General features: G+C 39.1%; 1 protein-coding gene across 7 annotated transcripts in view; it reads left to right on the top strand.

Annotated features, from left to right (window-relative positions):
• The window catches only part of LOC136858074 (sentrin-specific protease 1), a 322,570-nt gene that overhangs the window by 183,776 nt on the left and 113,528 nt on the right, over positions 1–25,266 (top strand). For 6 of the 7 annotated variants that reach the window (XM_067137329.2, XM_068225408.1, XM_067137333.2 and 3 more), the window contains 2 exons: positions 7,297–7,519; positions 7,609–7,731. In XM_067137329.2, coding sequence (XP_066993430.1) covers positions 7,297–7,519; positions 7,609–7,731 — 346 coding nt within the window. The remainder of the gene's footprint in view (positions 1–7,296; positions 7,520–7,608; positions 7,732–25,266) is intronic. The other variant, XM_067137330.2, reaches the window with a different exon arrangement.

The following is a 25,266-nucleotide window of genomic DNA, read 5'->3' on the forward strand; positions in this document are numbered from 1 at the left end:
CAATTTCATCTATTCCTGTTGCTTTATGACAGTGGATTTTATTTACCATCCTTTCCACTTCCTCAAGCGTAATTTCACCAGCATTGTTTTCCTCCTCCCCATGAACTCGGTTGTTCGCAGCACCACCATGAAGATTTCCTCTTAAGTTGAGAAGATTTTCAAAATATTCCCTCCACCTGTCAAGTGATTCCCCTGAATTACCCAAAACACTATTCATTTCCTTTTTCCCCTCCCTTCCTAGGATTCTTTATTACTGTCCAGAAAGGTTTCCCTGCTGCTTGACCTAGCCTTTCCAGGTTATTACCAACATTTTCTCAAGACTTCTTTTTGAATTCAACAACTATTTGTTTTGCTCTGTTTCATTTACGTACAATTCCTGGTCTGCATTGGCCCTTGTTTGGAGCCTTTCTATTTTCATTTACAAGCTGCTCTCACTTCATCTTTCCACCAAGATGTTCACTTTTTTCCCATTACACACAGTTGTTCTTGGGCATTCCCTTGCTGTTTCTACTACAACCTCCCTGTATGCCACACCCTCTTTCTATATCCTGAACCACCTTACTGTGCACTGTTCGAAACTTGTTACTTGTAATTATATCAATGTACTTCTAATTTCCTGTTTCTGAAGATTTTCTACCTTATTCGTTTGTAAGCATATTTCACTTTCTCTATCCTAGGCCTAGTGATACTTAGTTCACTACAGATCACATAGTGGTCTGTATCATTGAAAAATATGCGATAAACCTGTACATTCCTAACAGATTTCCTGTATTCGAAGTCAATTAAGATAGGGTCTGTTACGGATCTGGTACCCCTATCCTCCCATGTATGGTGGTGAATAGCCTTATGCTTGAAGAGTGTATTCATAACTGTTAAAACCATACTAGCACAGAAGTCCAGCAAATACTTCCCATTCCTATTAGTTTCCATAACTTCCCCACATTTACCAATCACCCTTTCATATCCTTCAGTTCTATTTCCAATTCTTGTATTGAAATCACCCATTAACACTATCCTATCCTTGCTGGTGACCCTGACTACGATGTCGCTCATTGCTTCATAAAACTTGTCAATTTCATCCTTATCTGCACCCTCACATGGTAAATACACTGAGACAATTCTCGTCTTAATTCGTCCAGCTGCCAAATCTACCCACATCATTCCCTCATTTACTTGCCTAACAGAAACTATTTTGCGTGCAGTAGTATTCATGATGAGCAGCTCTACCCCACACTCTGTTCTTCCCTTTTTAACTCCCGTCAAGTCCACTTTATAACATCCTCTCGTTATCTCCCCTTACCTGAATATCACTTACGCCTAGCTCATCCAGATGCATCTTCTTTGTTGACTCAGCCATTTCTACTTTCTGTCTTCCATCTTCTTCTTCGTTTTGCCTCATGACTGAGGTGTTATGACTATCATAATATTCAGCCCTCTAGCCGACGAACCGTACTCCGCCATTCTTCCCTATCTAAAGCTTTCAATGTGATTGGTCTGAGAGAAATCTGTAGGGGGCCGTTCACCATGTCAATCCATCTTGTTGGTACTTGTCCTCGTTGTCTGGTTCCCTGGACTTTGCCCTCAACAATCAGCTTTTGAAGACTACCATCTCGGCGCATTATATGTCCAAAGTAGCGTACAATCCGCCGAAAGACCTTACACGATAGACGAACTTTTATCTGAAGTTGGTTCAGGATTGATGTGTTCGTGCGATGAACTGTCCAAGGAATCCTTAACATTTTCCTCCAGCACCACATTTCAAAGCTTTCTATCCATTCACGATCACATTTGAGGTTGGTCCTCGTCTCTGCGCCGTACAAGAAGACTGAGAAGACTAGAGATTCAACGAGCTTCTTTTTTGTATTGATGGTGATGTTATTATCTTTCCAGATCTTCCGCAGAGGATCATCGCTACCTTTGCTATTTCAATTCTTCGCTTTATTTCATCTTTGGGACCACCAGAATTGGATAGTAAGGAGCCTAGATATACATACTGATGTACAACTTCACACCCTCCAATCTGTTTGATATGTGGACTGTTGTTCTTACGATCAACAATCATGACTGGTTTTTTATCGATTTAGGCATAATCCAATTTCTAGGCTTGCTTCCTCTACTCTCTTGATCAGCTCTGTCAACTCCTCTTCTGATGATGCTATCAAGGTGGTGTCATCAGCAAATCTCAAGTTGTTGATCTTGCATCCCCCGATGGAAAACCCTTTGTCCTAGCCATCTAATGCAGTTCTCATTGCATATTCACCACAGAGATTGAAAAGTAATTGTGACAGGATACATCCCTGGCGAACTCCAGCCCTTGTACGAAACTGCTGAGACTGTTTGTTTTGAATCTTCACAGTGGCTGTATTTTCCTTATACAAGGACTTGAGGAGATCAATCAAATGGAGTGGCAAACCCATGTCATCCAAAATTTTCCAAATATGGCTCCATTTGACAGTATCAAAGGCCTTTTGGTAATCAGTAAAGTACAGGTATACCGGAACATTGAATTCTCTAGCCTTTTATATGATTTGTCTTAGGCTTAAGATCTGTTCTTGAGTGCCTTTTCCTTTCATGAATCCAGTCTGGACTTCAGGAATTTGATACTCTAGGAATGCCCGGAGTCTCTTTTTCCTCGATCCTTTCTTGTGGATTGGGACAAAGATTGACTGTACCCATTCCTCGGGCCATCTTCTATAATTCCATATTGCTTGACGGATTTTCAACAGCATTTCAATTCCAGCATCGTCTAGCTCTCAAGACTTCTGCACTTATTCCATCAGGTCCACACGCTTTTCCAGTTCTCAGCATTTTCAAAGCCATTTCTACTTCATCTCGGAGGATGTCAGGTACAGGATCTGACTGTTTGTCTATCTTTACTTGGTCTTGTGCATTACATTGTTCACTGTACAAATCCTGGCAGTACAATCTCCATGTTTCCAGAAATTCTCTTTATCCACAACATCACCCTGTGAGTTCTGTATATTCCAGGATTATGGTTTGAATTCTCGAGTGATTATTGTAATTTTGTTTAAAAGATCCTTGCTGTGATTTTGATTTGCATGGTCTTCAATCTCAAAACAAATGTTACTAAGGAAATTATTTTTATCTAGGAAATTGAATCCTTCTATCAAGATCAGACATTTGCTCTCTTTTTTCTTTAGTGTTAATGCCAGATTTTTTAAGGCACCTTCTTTCTTTTACAAGCTGAAGGGTCAAGTCAGAGATCCACTGTTGCCTTCTAGTATTTGCTACTCGAGATTCATTCAAAGAGGACTCTATCCAGTTTTTAGTCACTTTCCGCAGCCCTTCTGCAGTTGTTACTGGATCCTGTAATATAGAGGCTCTTCGCGCCAATGATTCCTTGAATGACGACATATTAATTACTTGTGGTATCCTGTGTGATCTTCTAACTGCTGTTTGAAGTTATATTCTTATTTCTGTTCTAAGAAGCTGATGATCACTGCCACATACTGCACCTGGACAGGTTTTGGTGTCCATTACAGAAGACCTCCATCTTGAACTGATCAAGATGTAGTCAGTCTGATTTTTATATTGACCATCAGGCGAAGTCCATGTGTACATGTGCCGTATGTGATGTTTGAAGACTGTATTAGTTATAGTGAACCTGTTTTGAATTGCAAACTCAAGAAGCCTGTTCCCCGTCCATTTCTTTCTCCAATTCCGTATCTTCCTATCGATGTTCTGACACGCTCATCATGTTGTGTTGAATCAATTTTGGCAATGAAGTCTCCCATAACAATAGTTATTTCTCTGCTTGGAAAAGCTGAAACAGTAGCATCAAGATCTTGATAGAAGCGGTCGATTATTTCATCAGATGCATCCGCTGTTGGGGCATAAACCTGAATGATGTTGATTGAAAGTGGCTTGCATTTGAGACAGTGTTATGTGATCATTAACAGGTTTATATCCTTTCACTAGGCCATTCAGTTTGTCACTGATCACAATTGCGACCCCGTTACTGCTTTTTTCTTCATTTCCAGAAAAGTAGACCCAATGATTACCACTTCTAAAATGGCCATTGTTTTTCCGGTGAGTTTCACTTAGCCCAGCCACTCCTATATTATACCTTTCCAGCTCTTGTATTATCAGGAGAAGTTTTCCTGAAGCTAAAAGTCCTCTCACATTCCAAGTGGCCACATTCTACTTTGTTCTTCCAATTGCAAATTTCGCATATGCAGCCTGGTTGCCTACATGCACATGCCAGTAGCACATTTCACACTTTGCAGCCTGGAACCACAAAGGTGCCGATTGTCAGCCTGGTCGCATGACGAATTAGATCCATTTAAAGCAGCTATCATGATAGTGTTCATGGGAATAATAGTGTAGTGAGGTCCCTCTCTCTTCCACACCGCAGTACCACAACCGAAAAACCAGTCATTCTGGTGACGCTTGAGGCTCCCCGCTCTTGACCCATCTTGAGCATGAATTGCTCTGTTTATCAAGTCGATACTGATGGCGCTGCTGCCCGCCATCAGGTTTTCAGTGGATTCCAGTGGCATTTTCTCCACTGAGGGACCACCGCCCTTCCTCAAGGAGCTCATCTGCCCGAAGTCGTTGGCTCCCTGAGGGTGTCAGGTTATTTCTCGCCGCCTAACACTCGGCGTGGAGTTGCTGGCTGTACGGTCTACTCCATGCCATCAAAAATATGTCCATTGTAATGGTGTCAGCAGGTGTAGACTCTAGTTCCTTGGCAACGTCGATAAGAGCATGCATAATTTCCGTCTTTGTCATAGTTTCCATGGCATTAATGGCAGATAGAACAAAATGGCTGACACTTAGGGCAATGCAAATATAGTAAATAATTATATCGAGTGTCTCTCTTAGTAATGTTGTCTATGGATTGAGGGCAAAACAAGATGACTGTCGCCTATGGCATAAAAACACAGTAGACTTACGTTAAAAATCAATATCAAATGATCACAAATTCACTAGACAACACTCACACACAGTAAATATATGCCACAGTGTCATAAATACTGCCAGGAAGCTGCTAACAAAGCACAGTTCCCTTTATATAAAGATATTTGATGTTCTTACACCACACTACATCTTGCATTTGGCAGCCATATTACCATAAGCCCCATTAATATTGATAGTTCCATCAAATTCAGTTTCGTTCGCCAAGTTGTTTCCAAGGAGTCCCTCGCCTGACAAATGGGAGTGTGACTCCCATAGGTCCAAGGCTTGCTTAAAATGTTCTGAGCTTGGTAAATTCATGAAGCATTTCTGTTCTCATTTATATTAACAAGAGATGTGGCTATAGAACGAGGAATGCCTGTTTAATTACTGTTAAGTCAATTACAAACTGACCCATTTCTTCTTTTAAATGTATTTCTCCCATAGAAGAAAAACCTGTGTTGTGGATATGACTTAGTGCAATCTCTAACACATGAACAGAATTTAAGACCCTTCTCTGTAAGGAACACATTGCAATTATTTCAACCAACCCTCAAAATAGCTATATTACTTCCTGTTAAACTGATAACTGACTCTCCGGCTTATCTGTCCTCGCTACTCGGCCTTCACTCAAACACGAGCAGGTAGGCTGGCAGCCAGCCAGCAGCTATGGTCATCTAATCCAACCAGTTGCAGTCACATGTAGTTTAACCCTAAATTTGTCAGTCTTCCCGTTCAAACTGGCAGCTCGTATTTTGCATGTTGTCTTCTTACACATGCGGAAAGAGCCATCAAAATGAGAGATGGGTTCCAACAAGATGAGTTTCTATGCTTCCATTGTCAGAATCTTATCTAACTCAAAGTCTTACCTCATCCATTTAATTTTGAAATTGAGAGGTATCAACAAATAAAATGTGAAAACAAAACCAAGGTAGTTCTCAACCAGGAAACCAAAATAAATGGGGAAAAGGCTTGGAATAAATATGTTAATATAAAAGCTACATAATTTAACAAAAATATACACAAAAGAGAAATGTTTTGTTTCTGCTGCCAAGGGACTAGAGAATTTTGCACATCTTTTAAGCATTGTTAGTGTTCATAATATTGTGAGGGTGGAATTGTAAATACAGTGGAACCCTATTTATCCAAAATAAAGGTGGCGGAGCCACTTCGGTTGACGCGTTTTTTCGGATGACAGATGGTAAATATTTTCACGCCACCGTTTAATCAACAATATATCAGCTGGTGTAGATTCATTGCTTTGTTCAACAAAGCGCAAAGCAATCTGAAAATGCCTTTGTTACTACTGAACTGAATACCGTATACAGTAATTTTATTACAGAACTGTAATTTACGAGTGTGGTACTGTATTTTAATAAATATTCTAAATCGGTCTTACCTCCAATGCATTAAATCCATCATCTGCTGTAACTCGATTCTCAAAACTGTCATTGTCAAGGTCGGAGTCGTCTGCATAATCTTCGTGACGAATAATACAACAATAATAATAATAATAATAATAATAATAATATAGTAATAATAATAATTCCTGCTTGTTCAAGGAAAAAATGTATCATGGAAAAAACTAGAGTGTAAGAAACTGTTTTGTTTTATGCTACTCGTGCATTCTGACATAAGTCATATTATAAAAATAGGTTTGCCTAGTAGCTCTCAACACATATAGCAAGATAATTACTAATATCGATGGCTAAGAACGAGAGGGTAAAAACAAAATATTAAAGTACAGTTTTGCCAGAGCATTTCGGTTAAGCCGGGTTTCGGTTAAGCGAAGTTCAGTTAAGCGGGTTCTACTGTATATATTGATTTGTGTGTACATTTTTTCAGGATATAGTGTAATTGTATGATAAGAAAAATTACTAATTCATTATATACCTTCATAGTTGTTAATATGCTAGGTGAGGGGAAAGGACGTGATTCATGGCGAGCTAATCTTGAACCTTAATCATAAAAATTGGTTTGCTGTTGTTGAAATAAAATATCATACAACTGTAATTTTCACCATAATATCCTGACCTCCAAAGTCTTAACGCACCTAAAATATTTAAATAAAGAGTTCCTAATCAGAGGTAAAGTCAGTATAATCACATTTAACTTTGCATAGAATTTAAGAAATCAGTAAAGATCCTGCCCTGACTGTGGAATTTTTGCCTGATATTGAGAAGATGCTCTGGATATAAACATATTGCTTATAGATGCTGTATTATAGTCTGTACTTAGTCGTTAGGTTTGTAAATCATTTGTACCTGTGCTGGAGATGGTAAAGTTGTGTAGCACTCCATCATGTAAACAGACCAGAATATTTTATAAATTCACTTTACATTATGCTTTATATAACATACATGGTAAACATTTCTCTAGCACCCTGATATATGATCATAAAAGGCTGGATAGACGGAGAAAGGAGGAACAAGAGAAGTTGAAGATCCAACTATCTTCTCAGAGAAGCAGAGAGATTCTGCAGGACTTCCTAGAGGAGCGGATACAGACTCACATGAGGATAACTGAAGTGGCCTTGCCTGAGGAAATCATCACACTTGAAGATGAGGAGTTGAAGCTACCAAAACTGACTACTCAAATGGAAGTAAGTAAAAAGAAGAAAGTTGTTTGATATTAGTTTGTGTGGATACTTAACTTTGCACAATGTTGATGCATTATTTTGCATTTTCACAGAGAATGGTAAATGCTGCTTTCCAGAGAGGAAATTCTGCAGAAACACTTGTTGAGTGCTTCAATCTGCGCATCACTCGGCGTGACATCGCAACCCTTTCATCCAATAATTGGCTGAACGATGAGGTAGTTCATGTTAATATTTTTTATTAATATAAATTATTTAGAAAGAATTGGGACCAACAGTTGGTTGTAACTGTATAACTCACGGGATGGCAAGATGTATAAAACCAAAAAAGACCTTACACTAGAGTAATCAGGGGACCGTAGTCATATGTATGTCAGATTATGACTTGAAAATAGTTCTGTTAAAGGCATAGTTATTTTACCAAGAGTGTTGGCTCCATGGTTTGAGACATGTAGCTGTTGGCTTGCATTTGGCAGATAGAGGGTTCGAACTCTACTGTCCACATTCTTAAAGATTGTTTTCCATGGTTTACAGTTCTTTGATCCCAGACAAATGCTTAAAGAAGGCCAAAGAAGATGTGTAAGAGACAAAATGAAAATTAAATTTGAATTCCGAAAGGCAACGGCTGATCCCTGCCACTACTGCCAGCTGCACAAACTGTATGCTAGCCCCTCTTACAGAGAGAGGCCTAAACTAAAACAAGTGAGCGATTTGAATTGTACTGGACTGCCCCCTTCCCATCCTTCCCTCTCCCTGCTCCCTTAAATAATTACCCTGAAATTTTTGTACTAATGTTGTATTTCTCACAATGTGATTCATTTACTTGGTTGCTTTCTTTTACCTCTTCCTGAAATACTTATTCTGAACAATGATACACCTGAAAGTTGTCTGTACTTTATGATGTCTGCTGAAGAAAAAAAAAAGTCATTATATTACCAAAGCCATGATGGGAGTGAGCAATAGATGAGTGGGAATAGCAAACCCTATTTCATATTAACTAGTATGAGGGAAATAGAAGTCAAAATTCATCCTCACAGTATAATCATCGTGGATCTTGGTCCACTTTAACAATGTAAGCCAATCTCAGAATCAGTAGTATCAGGATATTCCACTGTACAGAAAATGAAAGCACCTGAAAGGATAATGAAATCAACAGAAATACTTACTATGTAATTCTTCTTCTTCGTCTTTTCCCTCTCATGCGAGGTCGGCGTTTTTGACAAGTCTTTTCCATTTCCTTCGGTCCCAAATGGTGTTTTCAGTTAACTGCTTTTCTGCGAAGTCTTCTCGCACACAGTCCATCCATCTTCTAGGTCTGCCTCTCTCCCTCCTGCCCTTCACCTCCAAGTCAAGCACTCTTCTTGCTACATAGTTCTCATCCCTGCGCTTAATGTGACCATACCAGAGCAACCGCCTTTCTTGAACTTTCTGTGATGCTTGAATAACCTTAACACTGCCTCGTATGAAGCTCTTCTTGATATGGTCTTTCCTAGTAACACCACACATCCATCGCAGCATTTTCATTTCGGCTACATCCAGCCATTTATTTTGTGATTGTACTATTGGCCGAGTTTCTGCACCGTATATCATGGCAGATTTCACCGCACTTTTGTAGACTCTCCCTTTCACTTGGATATTTAGTCTCCTGTCGCAGAGGACACCAGACAGCCTTTTCCAATTTAACCAGGCAACCTGAATTCGGTGTGTAATTTCCAGATCTAGATTGCCGTCATCAGATACAGTTGATCCAAGATACTTGAAACAATTACATGCGTGGAGTTGATTTCCATCCATTTTCACACTATAATTTCCCTTTCCATCAAGGCACAAGTATTCTGTCTTATTCCGGCTGATTTTAAGACCTCTGTCCTCCAGTGCTTTTCTCCAGTGTTCTAGTTTAAGTTCAAGTTGTTCTCTGTTAGTGCTGCATAGTACGATGTCATCTGCAAATAGCATGCACCAAGGAGCTGGATCTCTAAGACTTTCAGAGAGAACATCCATTATCAGATTAAAGATATAAGGACAGCGCAGATCCTTGATGGAGACCAACTTCAACCGGAATGGTTTCCGTTAGCCCTACACTGCTTCTAACTTGCGTCTTTGCCCCATGATACATGTCCTGAATGATGCGCACATACTTCTCTGGTACTCCCTTGGATCTCATGCATCTCCATACTTCTTGGCGGGACACACGATCATAAGCCTTCTCTAAATCAATAAACACCATATGTAATTCTTTTCTCTGTATCTTTCCACGAGCTGTCTTAGAGAAAAAATGGCATCTATGGTTCCTTTCCCTGGCATAAATCCAAACTACTGTTCTCCTATTATTGTCTCCTGCCTAAGTCTACTTTCAATGACTTTGCCTTTGCTCTTCCAATAACTATTTTCGCAGCTTTATTAGCTTGTCTGTAGTGTTCTCTATCTTCGGCCATTCCAGATTCTTCCCCGGCTTTCTTGGCTTGTTTTTTCATCTTGATCGCATTCTGGATCTCATTGTTCCACCACCATGTTTCTTTATCAAGTGGAGCGCCTTTCCCAGATGTCATACCCAGAACTTCCAAACCAACTTTCCTGATAGCTTCAGCGTTTACTGTCCACCATTTCTGAACACCTTCTACTACCTGTGCTTTTTTGATCAACTTTTCCTTGAATTCATTTCCCAAAATTGGATCATTTAACCTCCACCATTTGATTCTTGGGTTTAATTTTCCTTACAGCTCTTTTCTTCATCCCTGTGCATACATAGTCAGTCATACTCTGTGTTGTGGAGCCACGTCTTCCCCTAGTATGACTTTGCAGTCCTTTACCTCCTTCAGATGCATTCTTCTACACAAGAGGAAATCTATTCGGCTTTCCCATCCTCCACTTTTGTATGTCCATAGATGCCTCTCGCTTTTCTGGAAGAAGGTGTTACAAATCACCAGATCTGAAGCCAAGGCAAAATTTATCACTCTCTCACCCTCTTCATTTCTTGTATCAAATCCTCAACCTCCATGCAATCTTCTCAATGTTTCTCCTTCCATACTGGTTCCTACGTGACCATTCAGAACTTCACCTAAAATACCTTTTCATTTGCTGGTATGCTGGAAAGTTCTTCTTCCAGATCTCTCCAGAAATCATCCTTTTCCTCTTCTTCACAACCAACTTGTGGAGCATAAGCAGTTATAATTGTGAACTCTTCCCCGAGGCACAGCTTCGCACTCATTATTCTATCATTTCTTCCGTTTACACGGACTGGGCAGGTTACAATGTCACTTGAAAGGATAATTCCAACACCATTTCTACCTGCATGTTTGCTCCACTGTACAGCAACTTAAAACCACAGCCAAGCACTCTTGCCTTATTACCCTTCCACCTAGTTTCTTGAACGCACAGAATTCCAATCCTTCTCATCATCAGATCCACAACCTCTCTACCCTTCCCCGTCATAGATCCAACATTCAGTGTTCCAATTCTCACTTGAACTTGCTTCTTTAGCCAGGCCCGCCCATGACCCGGTATCCTTTGCTCATTTCTCACAAGGGGCAGGCGGAATCCTTACGCGTCGCTTCTGGGGCATGCCCTAGCAGTTTGAGTCTAATCTTGTAGAACTTGTCATATTTGTATAGTTTTGGCTATTTAGTTTTAAAGCCGGATGCCCTTCCTGTCACCAACCCATTTCCAACTTATCGGGGATAATTTATGTAATGTCTGTGTCCTAGGCAACGCCGTGAGGAACATACAATGTACCTGTCTTCTTCATGTTTCCATGGCAGTCTCAAAAAATCGATTAATATGGCTGACACTTTAGGCAAAGATTGTAAACATGATATCAAGTGCCTTTCTTCGAACTGTTAACTATGGATCAATTTTCGGTTAAAACAAGATGACTGCCAGTTATGACACAAAAGTGATGTAATATTTGTGTCTAAAAACACTATTAAACAATGATATACTTACAAGATAACATTAACCCGCCTTGAGTACACATTATATTGTCATGAACACTGCCAGGAAACCATAAATGAAGTATTGTTCATTCTTAAAGGTGTGATAATGGCGCACCCAAGCTACACATGATCAGATGTCAAAGAACAGACGTGTTTACACTTACTGTGTAATAAATACATATATTGTACCAGAAACACCGCTACAAGAAAGCAAGTTCAAAGTATGAGCGTTAAACTTTGCGCGAGGTCAAGGATAGGCAAGCTCGCCAAACTGCGCTGACGTACACAGCAGTGACGTGGCCGCCTCGGGCCGGCTTCACGCAGCCAGCATGACCATATATGGTGATGTTCCGATCCATCTGTAAAGTCTATTTGGAGTTAAGATACAACTATGTTTGCACCGCCGACATTGAGGTTATAACAATAGCTGCAAACTCTCAAATTCTTGAGCAAATCTACCAAGTACTTTAGGAGTTATAGAGGTGGATAATATCCACGTTTTGAGATGCTTCATTGGCTCCAGGTACAAAAGCAAAGCGATCTAAGCTACAGAAAGGCAGTAATACTCCACCATCTCTGGGATACGGGTGGCGGTTGGAGCTCTACAAGGTCAGCAGACCGAACTTTTGTCCAGTCGGGACTCTGCATTTCGGTGGGACGATACTCTGACTCTAGTGCTCGGTTCCAGTGGAAGTGGAACATAGTATTTATCTTCAAGTGCCATATTAGGACTTTATTCTTTACAAACAGTGGCGTTCCAAAGGAACATAGAATTTTTCCAAGTGTTACAATTTCTCCAAGTGTTCGAATTTTCCGAGTGCCATAGTGAACTTGTGTTTTCGAAACAAACTCTGGGAACATAGAATATTTCAGAGTGCCACATTTGAACTTGCGTTTTCGTAACAAACTGTGGGAACATAGAATATTAATGTCATATTTGAACTTGCGTTTTCATCTCGCAAAGTTCCAAGAGAACATAAAATTTTTCAGTGCCACATTTAAACTTGTATAGATTCTACTTCATAATAATTATTCACAGACAGCGTTCAACATTCTTCACGTGCAGTTAAACTTTAATAATTATTTATAGACAGTGTTGAACAGTCTGTGAGTGCATGTAATTTCAATAATTATTTACAGACAATGTAAAACATTCTCAGAGTGCCATTAAACTTGTTTAATTAACAACAAACATGCTAATAGTCCTAAATTTGCATGAACTGTAAATATTACATTCAAAGTTGTGTTCCAATCATAAAAACAATGAAGCCAGTCAGTTAGGAATAGTGATAATACAAGTTAGCAACCTAATAGAATATATCAGACTGTCGTGCCAATATCAGCAGGCTTATGTCACGAACTTGACATTGTAAATGTGTACATAATTTTCGCAAGTATCAATTCGGCTTACATGCAACGTATGATCAGTTACTCAGTTTGTAACGTTCCAGACGTTACAGTGTAATTATGTTAATTTTATTATGTGTAATCAATTCAGGAATTTAACGTCATGATATTTATTTGGTATGTAATTGTATTATAATTCATGTTTAATCATTTGCTCACTATCATTTCATTACTTTGTAACTACGACTTGTAAACGAGGGCTGAATATCCTAATATTCACTTAGATTCTTGCGACAGTCGGTTAAAATTAACTTGCAGTAAATTTCCTCTATCTTGCCACATCACCGAGGAGGAAGGAAGGACAAATTTAAACACCAAGTTCTGAGAAAAGCGAGCACGTGTTCACGCGTCCTAACGTAAGCTACCGTATTTCGACCAGAATTATTCGAACTGATCAACGCCTATATTTTCAAAGGAGCGTCATGTTGCCATGGATACTGATTGAAAGGACGAATAGAAGAACAGTTGATATCTTGTGTGGGACCCATCTACTCTAAAATCTAGAGTGGGGAGAGAAGTGTCATCTGATTGGACCACGTGTAGCGGCCTGTAATTAGCGCGAGAGAAAGTTATAAGAGGGCGTGTTGGAGCTCGTGGCTTCTTTCTTAAGGTCTCTCTACAACGTCCTATTCGCTTCTGCGAGTCTCTCTACATTATTCTACGATCTTCTACGAGGCTTCTACTTGATTTTCTACTTGATTCTGCGTCTCGATACTTAGAAATTCTGAATGAGGTGTGTATAGCCACTCTCATGAGGAAGTACGTACAGCACGGCTGCAAGACCGGTTTGAACCAGTCTAAGTCAATAGATAGTTTTAATCTAGATAGAAATGAAACTTCAGAGAACATTTTCAGTAAAGTTGGAAGGATTCTTAATTGAGTATCCTCTCCATATAACCCAAGGTGGTTCTTCTAACTATGACTTAGGGCTTATCTCCAATCTATGGGATAAAGCATAATAGGGAGTGTTAGTTTTGAAGTCATCTTCCAATTAGTGGTGGGTGCAATTTGCAAGGCAGGAATGGTACTGAACTGCAGATGAAGAGATATCAAAGAAGGCCGGTGATGTTCCCGCTACAAGGAGGGAAGCTTTCCAAGGACCAGCAGAACAAGACGACATGGTGAGCAAGCGAGTTAAAGATATTGCAAGTTTTCGCGAAGTAGAGTCATTCAATTTTTTCTTAAATTCATTTTCTATTTTAAATTCAGTTCTCGTTAAACCGTCGTCATTTATATTAAATATAATAAATAGTATTTTTCTAGTTTACTTTAATCAATTTGCCTTAATTAGCCTTTTGATTTCTAATTCTCCTACTTAATGATTAGTGTACTATCACCTCACCCCTGTGATAAGAGTCTGTCCAAGCTTGATTATAAATTTTATCTTTAAGTCCTCAACTTAAAGATTGGCGCCCTTTACTTGCTTGGTTGCATTTCCCATTTGATGATTGTTCTCCGAGAGGGGAAGTCACATAAATGCCGCTCCAACGTGTGGCGAGAAAATCATTAAGTACGGAGCAGTTAATGACAGTAACGATATCAGAATTCGTATTATGGGCAAAATTTGGATATCCACGTTTCATTAAGAGTGTTTGATTGTGGGAAGGATCATGGCTGATCAGACGAAAGAGGAGAGGATGTTGCGCAGTGGACGGGCGATAAAAGGCAATAACGTATTGAGTTCAGAGGAAGAGTTGTGTAGTCTAGTAGAGGAAATTGAAGATAGAAGTGTAACTAGTATGGAGAGTGAAGGCAAGCAGAAAGAAGTCAGTATGGAGTCAGATGATAGTAGGATGGGGGGCGAAGCGGAAGTAAACACTAACAATGAAAGTAATAATAATGATCAGTTAATGGGAATGATGCAGTTAATGTTAAGTAAGATAGAGGACAGTAAAAATGAGCTTAAAAGTGAATTAGAACAAACTAACACTAAAATTGAGAATATTAAATATGAACTTAAAGAACAGTTAGAGCAAACTAAAGCTGAATTAAGCAGGGAGATGAGAGAAAATAAGGAGGAAGCGAATCGGAGAATGGACGAACACAGTAGGCAGTTACGCGATCTGGTGGTAAAAAATGAACATTTTAATAAGCGATTAGAGGACCAGAAAAGCGAATATGTACGACAAGGGAAAGAGGTAGAAGAAAAGTTTGCGGAACAGAGAAGTGAATTCTTGGAATTAATGGGGAAGGAAAACAACTCTACTAGGGAGGAAGTAATGAGGCAGGTCACTAGTATTGATAAGAGAGTTGAGACTCAAAGAGGGGAAATACGGATATGTAAAGACCACGTCCAACAAGAGATTGACACGGTAAAGCTTAGAATAGAAGATGAGACCCGGGCAAGTGAAGAAAGGTTTGCGATAGCTGAAGAAAATAAGATTGAAATTAGGACATTGAAAGAGAAGCAGGTTAATTTGGAGAGAGAAATTGATAGGAGAGACAAAGATGTAGAATGCCGGATGGAGAAAGCAGAAAATCAGTTAAAACAGGTGGCAAAGGATAAACAGGTTTTCACGGGAAGGCAATTTCTAGGAAATAGCTACATTAGGGAAATTGAACTACCTAAATTTAATGGGAAACAAACGAACCCGCTAGATTTCCTTAAGATGATAGAGAAACGGTTTGAAAAGCGTCTAGAGGAAGGGTCTATGGACTGGGAAGACGTTATGGAAAATATTGACCATGCTTTTGTAGGAGAAACTCGATCTTGGTTCATGGTATATAGGCGGACGATGACGAACCTGAAAGAATTCAGAAATAAATTTAGAGAGAAATTCTGGAATGAAGCGATACAAGCTAGGGAGAGAGAAAGGGTGGTATTTGGGAGGTACAAACAGCATGAGGGAGTTACTATGACCGAGTACTTCCTGGCACATGTCATGATTTGTCAGAACTTAGATGGTATAACCGAAGGGTCTGATGTAGTAAGACTACTTTTGAGACATTTTCCGGACAGGGTGAGAGAAGCGGCCTGTATGCAAAAAGTTGGAACTATACAGGAGATGGAGAACCTACTAGGCAGTTTTGATGCGTTAGGTAACCTTAGAAGTAGAACGGAGAATATTCAGAACTTTAGTCATCACAACGGAATGAGACATAACGGTAGTACACAGAATCACGAAGCTCGCAATCAGTTCAGACCTCAGCAGAACAGCAGGAGAGGAGCATCTGAATATAGGACAGGAAATTCCCAACGGAGGCCAGAGCAATGTACTAATGAGTCCAACGTCAATACACAAAGGGAACCTTTAAACTAACTAGAGGCTGTAATGTTAGGTCAGAATTCCAGCCTAGTAAGAAGGTAGCGAAGTGTTTTGCCATGAAAGTGTTACCATATGACCTCGATGTTAGAGACGATTTGTTGTATGAACCCGAGCAGAATAATGGAGATTCAAGTAATAAAGTAGTCAATCCCGTGGTTAAATTGAAAGTTTGGGGGGCGTGGGTTAAAGTTTTGATTGATTCTGGTAGCCAAATATCATGTATTAGTTCTCAGTGGTATGAGTCATTAGTGAAACAGGGTATTCAGTTGGAGGAAATGCCTGTTAAGTCTACTTTCATCATTACGGCTGTTGGAAAGAGGTCTAAGCAAATTTGTAAACAAGTAGCTGTCCCGATCTGTATTAATAATTTTATTAGCGTTCAGATATGTTTGGTAATTCCGCATTTAATATTTGATCTTATCTTGGGATCTGACTGGTTAACGTTAAAATTGGCTCAGTTAAATTACAATGATCTAGTGCTAAATTTGAGGTGGAATAATGAGGATATTAAGGTCAAGTTTGAGGAGGAAATTCAGAGGAAAACGGAAGTTAGTACAGTGTGGAGAATGAAAGAGGTTTCTAAAGTAAATGAAGAGGCTAGTGAGGGCCTGAAGTTGTGTCAGTTGTGGATTCATGAGGATAAAATATGTGGCTTGAAAGAAGCCGTAAGTAGAAATGAGTTGAATGAAGTCCAGAAGGACAAGTTATTTGAAGTGTTATGTGAACACGTGGAGATTTTCTCCGAGAAACCTGGTGTTACCCATCTGTATGAACATTCTTTTTCTGTGCTGGATAAGACTCCATTCAGCGGACCGCGATATCCGATACCACACAAATATGCAAAAGCCGTAGAGGATCAAATTCAAGCTATGTTAGCAGACGATGTGATTGAATTATCAAACAGTCAATATGTTAATCCCTTAATTGTTGTGCCTAAGTCTGATGGATCAATACGTTTGTGTATTGATGGCAGGGAGATGAACCGACGTATTGGTGCTGATCAGTTGAGATCACAAACCATTGAAGAGTTGATACAGAATTTTCAGGGTAAGAGTTGGTTTTCTACGTTAGATCTCAGGAGTAGTTTTTGGCAGATACCTTTAAGATCAGAAGATAGGCCTCTTACTGCTTTCAGCTATAAGCATAGTTTGTACCAATTTAGGCGTGTTCCTTTTGGGACCCGTACGAGTTCGGCAGCTCTTATTCGCGCACTTAGTATTGCCTTGGGAGATGATACTGGAGATTATGCTACTATTTATATCGATGATTTGGTTATAGGATCTAGTACCTTTGAAGAGCACTTGGACCACTTGGAGAGGGTTTTTTCTAAATTAGAGTATGCTGGTTTTACTCTGAAACTTGACAAATGTGTTTTCAGTAGACGAGAGGTGACTTTTTTGGGGCACCGTGTATCGGCAATGGGAGTGACGCCTGAGAGCACAAGAATTGAAAAAATATTGAATACTACGACACCTAGAAATATTAAGGAGCTCAGATCGTATATTGGTGTATGTAATTTTTTCAGACGATTTGTAGTGAGATTTGGTAACTTACTAGAGCCATTTAGAGAACTATTGAAAGCTGGCAGTAAGTGGGAATGGACACAAGATCATGATAGAGCTTTCCTAAAATTAAAAGAAGGATTCAGGCAGGCAGTTGTTTTGAGATACCCTATGCCCGATAGGAAGTATGTGTTGCTGACGGACGCGTCTCACTGTGGTATCGCTGGTGCTCTATGTCAAGTAGATGATGATGGTAATTTAGGGATTGTGTCTTTAGCTTCCAGAGGTTTAAGTGCTGCTGAAAAGCGTTATACTATAACGGAACTTGAATTCCTAGCTATCGTATACTCCCTCAGTAAATTTAGGATGTATGTTTTAGGTACCGAATTTGAAATTAGGACGGATCATCATGCTCTTTCTTTTGTATCCAAGTGTAAATTATCATCTAACAGAGTTAGTAGATGGATACTCGCCCTACAAGAGTATGAGTTTAAGGTAACTCACATTAAGGGAAAGAATAATGTCCTTGCTGATTTATTGTCACGTGATCCGAAGTTGTGCGAAGAAGGTAGCCTTCTAGAGCCACGTGAGGGCATTATTATATGTACATGTCTGTCTAAGGAAAATGAAACTGCTCTAAATAGACTACGTAACCTATTGGTTGAACAGTCGGTAGACGAAGAATGTCGGGAACCTTTGTCTGTACTTCAGGGAGGAGAGCAGATCACGGTGTCGCATGGTAGGCACATGTACAAACTGGTTAACGGGTTTCTAGCCAGGAAATGTGGCGAGGATCTCTGGGGGATTTGTGTACCCAAAGCGCTACGTGTGGAATTGATTTGGTTTATCCACAAGGAATTAGGACATTTTGGAGCTAATAAAGTTCTGTATGAGATCCGACAGAATTTTATATGGGACAAGATGGGAAGAGATATAAGAAAAATTCTTTCCACTTGCGATCTGTGTCAGCGTAGCAAAGTTCCTAACCGCTATTTAGAAGGACCTCGTCAGGCAGTAATCTCAGAAAGACCTGGTGACTTGGTGTGTACTGATTTATTTGGACCTGTGGTAAAGGGACAGTTCGGCTTCCAATATATTTTAGTCATTATTGATGCCTTCTCGAAATTGGTCAGATTATACGGTATGAGAAAAGCCACTGGAAAATCTTGTAGTCGTATAATCAAAGGGAAGTATATACCTGAATTAGGTACTCCTCTTAGCATATTATCAGACAGTGGACCGCGATTTATTTTGAGAAAATGGAAGTCCATAATTAGAGAGCTAGGTATTACACAGGTTCATTCATCTATTAGATACCCTCAGGGCAATATGTGTGAGCGCGTTATGAAAGAGTTATCTCGCATGTTTAGATGCTTAGTGTTCGATAAGCATACAGCCTGGGTGGCTCATTTATCCCGCATAGAGACATGGCTCAATGCTGTTCAACATGAAAGCACGAGATTGACGCCGTCACAAGTTCATTTTGGTTGTAAGCCTCAGAATGAACTAGTGAGAGTGTTAGGTTTGCCTGAGGAACCCCCTCGTAATGCTGAATTTTACGTCCGACTGGCACGGGAGAACCTGATTAAATCTGGAGATAAACGTAAAAGGCAACAGAAACGTAAGGTACTGGATAACTTTGAGGTAGGTGATATGGTTTTGGTGAGAGTTCCTATGTTGTCAAATAGTGAGGATAAGGTAACAAAGAAATTTTTTCTTTTATATCAAGGCCCGTATAAAGTACATAGAAAACTAGAACCCTGTGCTTACAAGTTAGCGGATGGCGAGAGCGTAATGAATGGTTCGTACAACATTAGTAGTTTAAGGAGATACCTGTCGTGTGAGGTGGCTGAACCGGATTGTGAGATATAGGTCAGTAACTCGGGGAAGTTGCTACTTGTTATGTCAGACTACGAGCGGTATGTGTTTACGTCTCAATCGTGGTGGTATTTCCTAGTTGTGTTTGTAAACAAGGGAGATGTTTTGTGTGTAGCGGTAGATTTACGCTCGTTCATTAACGATAGATCATCTGTTTTCCGTATGTGAGGCCATGAAATTTTATATATTTGTTTTCTGAGATGTTACAGAAGGCTAATTAAAGCTGACGACGGCAAATAATTAATTTTCCCGTATGTGCATTTCTAACTTGCAATAGTTTTACCGTGAGCTTAAATCACGTGTGTATTTGTGTGAAGTGTATTACATCATGCTTCAAGATAAGGCTGAAACATTCGAAAGAGTGATAAAAGTGTAAATTGTTTGTATCATATGTTTTCCATTTTTTAATGTAAAATATTGGAAGAGAACGTGTTACTGCTATCTAGCAAAGAATGTCGGAGAGATGGGGAGTCAAAGGACAGATAGACACTCGGCAGAGTTTGTAATCTGAATTGTATATATTATGTTATATTCTCTAGAATAATCTTGTTTTTTCTTACAAAAGTGAAAAGTTGCTCATGATGGGCATAATTTGGTATCTAAACCTCAAGATGAACTGAAATAACAGACAGTCACAATGGTAAGAAGTCTAAGAGAGATATGGAAAGAGTGAGATATAATTAATTGTATGAAAATACTGTCGCTCGTTATGGGCAGGTAATAGAGGTATTTCAAGTCAATGTGGGAGTAAGTGTGTGAGTTCTCAACTCATGTGATATTTGTTAAGAACTCATGGGGGCGTATGTAACGTTCCAGACGTTACAGTGTAATTATGTTAATTTTATTATGTGTAATTAATTCAGGAATTTAACGTCATGATATTTATTTGGTATGTAATTGTATTATAATTCATGTTTAATCATTTGCTCACTATCATTTCATTACTTTGTAACTACGACTTGTAAACGAGGGCTGAATATCCTAATATTCACTTAGATTCTTGCGACAGTCGGTTAAAATTAACTTGCAGTAAATTTCCTCTATCTTGCCACATCACCGAGGAGGAAGGAAGGACGGACAAATTTAAACACCAAGTTCTGAGAAAAGCGAGCACGTGTTCACGCGTCCTAACGTAAGCTACCGTATTTCGACCAGAATTATTCGAACTGATCAACGCCTATATTTTCAAAGGAGCGTCATGTTGCCATGGATACTGATTGAAAGGACGAATAGAAGAACAGTTGATATCTTGTGTGGGACCCATCTACTCTAAAATCTAGAGTGGGGAGAGAAGTGTCATCTGATTGGACCACGTGTAGCGGCCTGTAATTAGCGCGAGAGAAAGTTATAAGAGGGCGTGTTGGAGCTCGTGGCTTCTTTCTTAAGGTCTCTCTACAACGTCTTATTCGCTTCTGCGAGTCTCTCTACATTATTCTACGATCTTCTACGAGGCTTCTACTTGATTTTCTACTTGATTCTGCGTCTCGATACTTAGAAATTCTGAATGAGGTGTGTATAGCCACTCTCATGAGGAAGTACGTACAGCACGGCTGCAAGACCGGTTTGAACCAGTCTAAGTCAATAGATAGTTTTAATCTAGATAGAAATGAAACTTCAGAGAACATTTTCAGTAAAGTTGGAAGGATTCTTAATTGAGTATCCTCTCCATATAACCCAAGGTGGTTCTTCTAACTATGACTTAGGGCTTATCTCCAATCTATGGGATAAAGCATAATAGGGAGTGTTAGTTTTGAAGTCATCTTCCAATTAGTGGTGGGTGCAATTTGCAAGGCAGGAATGGTACTGAACTGCAGATGAAGAGATATCAAAGAAGGCCGGTGATGTTCCCGCTACAAGGAGGGAAGCTTTCCAAGGACCAGCAGAACAAGACGACATGGTGAGCAAGCGAGTTAAAGATATTGCAAGTTTTCGCGAAGTAGAGTCATTCAATTTTTTCTTAAATTCATTTTCTATTTTAAATTCAGTTCTCGTTAAACCGTCGTCATTTATATTAAATATAATAAATAGTATTTTTCTAGTTTACTTTAATCAATTTGCCTTAATTAGCCTTTTGATTTCTAATTCTCCTACTTAATGATTAGTGTACTATCACCTCACCCCTGTGATAAGAGTCTGTCCAAGCTTGATTATAAATTTTATCTTTAAGTCCTCAACTTAAAGATTGGCGCCCTTTACTTGCTTGGTTGCATTTCCCATTTGATGATTGTTCTCCGAGAGGGGAAGTCACAAGTTCAATTGTTTTCTTTTAAAGTGTCCCATTTCATGAACCTTTGTGATTCAAGAAGGTGTTTGAGTTAAATATTCAAATGTCAGTTTCATTAACATTTGACGTATCTCACTTCTAATGAATTAATGCAGTATTTAAAGCAAAAATTAATTTATTCAACAGTGATACAAGTGAGTTGAATACCATACGAGGGACTTGTGTGCTCGTCACGCCTCGCCTCTCAGTATTCTTGTGCGACATCGTACTCTGCAACGTGTGCACCTAGAAACAGTAAATTAAAATTCTTTCAAGGTCAAGGTCCACCTATTCAATACAATTTTTAAAAAATTGTGATTCAATCACATGTCAAATGGTACTCGTTTCGGCATCTGTGTGCCATCATCAGCCTTAAGTGCAAATTAAACAATTATATACATATGCCTAAAACATCTAAAACACATTATAAAATACATTACTAAAATGATACATGAGATAAGTTAAAATTGTTACAACTGAAGCTGTAATATAAAATTCTTAAAATTCCATAAGTTCGTTTTTTGTTATCAAGCCTGTGTACATCCGGGTTAAGTGAATTTGTGCTGTTTTATGCTGTCTTTATGGGTGACATTCACTTGAGTTAGGTAGTTCCTGGGAAATTTAATTTGGAATGTAACATCATGATATGACTAGAGATGAAATTCCCACTTCATTTTAAACCTGAAGAAGAAATTAGCCAAGTTAGATGTTGGAAGCACTGTATGGAAGTTTCTAGAATCATTAGAATCCCACTTCAATACGGAACACAATGAAATTCATTACTATAAGTGCACCTAGAAATTCATGAAATTCTAGTACTTCGAGAACTTTGCATCAAGAATGAGCGTGGTCCCTGTTCAGACCGAGCCCAATAATCTTCCTGGAGTCTGGAGGTTCCAGCCTGCTGCAACTAATCAACTCAACTCGTGTAAAAGGTGAACATATGAACAATAAAACCAGATTTTGAAAAGAATATAAATTCATTGAACTAACACCCTTCTCTGTACAAACTCCAGTGCTTACGTACCACCCCCTTAGATACACCCCATGCTCTTCAAGCTAGTATCTGCAGCTAAAGACATTTTTTTCCTGGTACATTGAGGTGGTTTCAACATGGCGCCCAAAGCTTAAGGTGCTTGATTCCATTGCAGTTGTAATGTGATAGATTAACATACAGCCCCAGCTAAGATGGCCGTATTCAATTAGAGTAGAAGTGTTGAAACAATACAAGTTATAGTGTTCACCAACTCAATTGAAATATAAGTGTAAAATATAATGCCACAAGTATAAACAGTTCAACTTAAAAGAAGTGATTTAAATTAACTTTGAAAGACTTGATGTAAATAATTTAATTTAACTCATTGGCACTAAGACTTAAGAACTTTTTGATTTCAAGTTCGGAAAAATATCGTTAATATTGTGAAGTGTTTCACACATCATTATTTCTGTACTTGGTATTAGCATTATTTATTTCAGTAAAATGGAGGAGTTAATGACAGCGATCGAAGTGCTCAGGCTCAATATGAAAATGGCAGATGAAAACGTAGAACATAGGATTGTTGAGGCTAATACTAATCTTGAATGCCGATTTAATGAGACCAGCACTAGACCAGAACAACTTAATGAGTCTAGTTCTAATGATGAACACAGACTTAATGAGTCCAGTTCTGATTTTAAACACCGCCTTAATGGGTCTTGTTCTAAACTTGAACGCCAACTTAAGGAGTCTGTAGTTTAGATTAATGCTGAAGTTGACAAAAATTTGTGGAAACAAATACTACCTTAGAAAAAGGCTTACTCAGGCTAGCACTCACGTTGAGCCAAAATTAAGAGTCCAACACTAGGGTAGATGCAAAAATTGCCCAAATGAATGTCCAACTGAAAAATAACATGGAGGTCATGAAAGAAGTTATTAAAACCCAAGTTGTAGCCCTTCTCAAAGACGACATCCAAGCTGTTCTTCCAATACTCTCAGCAAATTACTAAAGAGGTAGAAACCTTAAAAACTGTATTTCAAGAGTTGCAGTCACAGTTATCCTTAGTCCAGGTTAAGATAGCCTCCATTCAGGAGAATCTCAGAGACTCATTTAAAACTAACATTCAAAGAGTAAGTTACGAGTTCAGTCTTGTAGAGAGTAGACGGGGAGAGTTTGATAAAAGTTTTTATTCCAATTAGATACTACGCATGCTCAGATCACACATATATGCCAAGATGTATCCGAGCTAAAACAGGACATTCGGGAAGAAGTCAAGGTGGTAGAAAGCACTATTAAACAACAGGTAGAAGATGTGAAAACAGAACTGCAAGGACAGATAGAAACTCTTGGTAGTAAAGTCTCTAATTTAGAATTAAGAGGTGCTCCCTTATTTTCATCAAGTTTACTGGGGACTAACGAAAACACGAATATCACTACTGTCATCTGAATGGCAGATGAAAAGCGTGCTAAATTATCAGGGAAGGAGGAATACACCGCTAGGGAATTTCTGCTCTACACAGAGGAATATTTTCAGCAGAACAAGATCGGTCCTGATCAGCAGCTCCATGTTGTCTCTAAACTCATAGAGGGACGCGCCCTATTGTGGTATTCCGTTTTCAAATTTTAACACCTATTCAGAGTTTAAAGAGGCTCTACTTAAGCGCTTCTGGAATTCGGGGATGCAACATCTAATTCAATTGCAGTTGTACGCTAAGAAATATAATACTTCCATTAATACGTCCCGTTATTCGGATTACTTTATTGGGCAGCTTAAGAAATTTCAATTCTTGCGCCCACCATTGCCTGAACAGAGTTGATCCTTATTGCACTCTTCAGTAGCCCAGCTCCACTCTTTTCAACAACTGCGCCAACACGCTGCTCAAGGTCTCCACGATTCTAAATCGAACTGGGAATCATAACATTGGTTCAAATTAAGATCTTCACATGACCACATTGTTTGCTTCGGAACCACCTGAGTTAAGCCTGTTTAGTACCACAGACTAAGAGAACAAGCTTTATTCTTCCCACGGATAACACATGTTTTACAGTTTCTTTTTAACAAGGCTAAAGATACACCTTATGATCTATACGCCTCAAGCTGAACTATTTTTGTGTGCATCAAGACTTAACTGAGTTACCTTCTCAGATATAGAATTTTTTCTTTAAGGTCAGATGCAACATACTCTCATCATCCTGTACCACAATTTTAACTTGTTACAATTTAACATTTGTCATTGTAGGTGCTGACATGTGTTTTATATTGTTTTCTTGATTAGTTGTGATATGCTCAATTGATCATTGGCTGATGACGTGCAGTGAGCGTCGAAACTAGTACCAGTCTTGTATAAAACTACGTGTGATCTAACTCGCATCAATAAATTGTCATTGTATTGAAAAGGTGGATCCTTAACATTTTCAATTTACTGTACTCCCAGTTCAATACAGAACATCATGAAGTTTCTAACTTTTCAAGAGCTGATCCAAGCGATCACATTACAATTCCCAGCCCAAGTCCAGGAGATTTTGGT

Source organism: Anabrus simplex, chromosome 1, assembly GCF_040414725.1.
Source record: "Anabrus simplex isolate iqAnaSimp1 chromosome 1, ASM4041472v1, whole genome shotgun sequence".
NCBI lineage: Eukaryota > Metazoa > Arthropoda > Insecta > Orthoptera > Tettigoniidae > Anabrus > Anabrus simplex.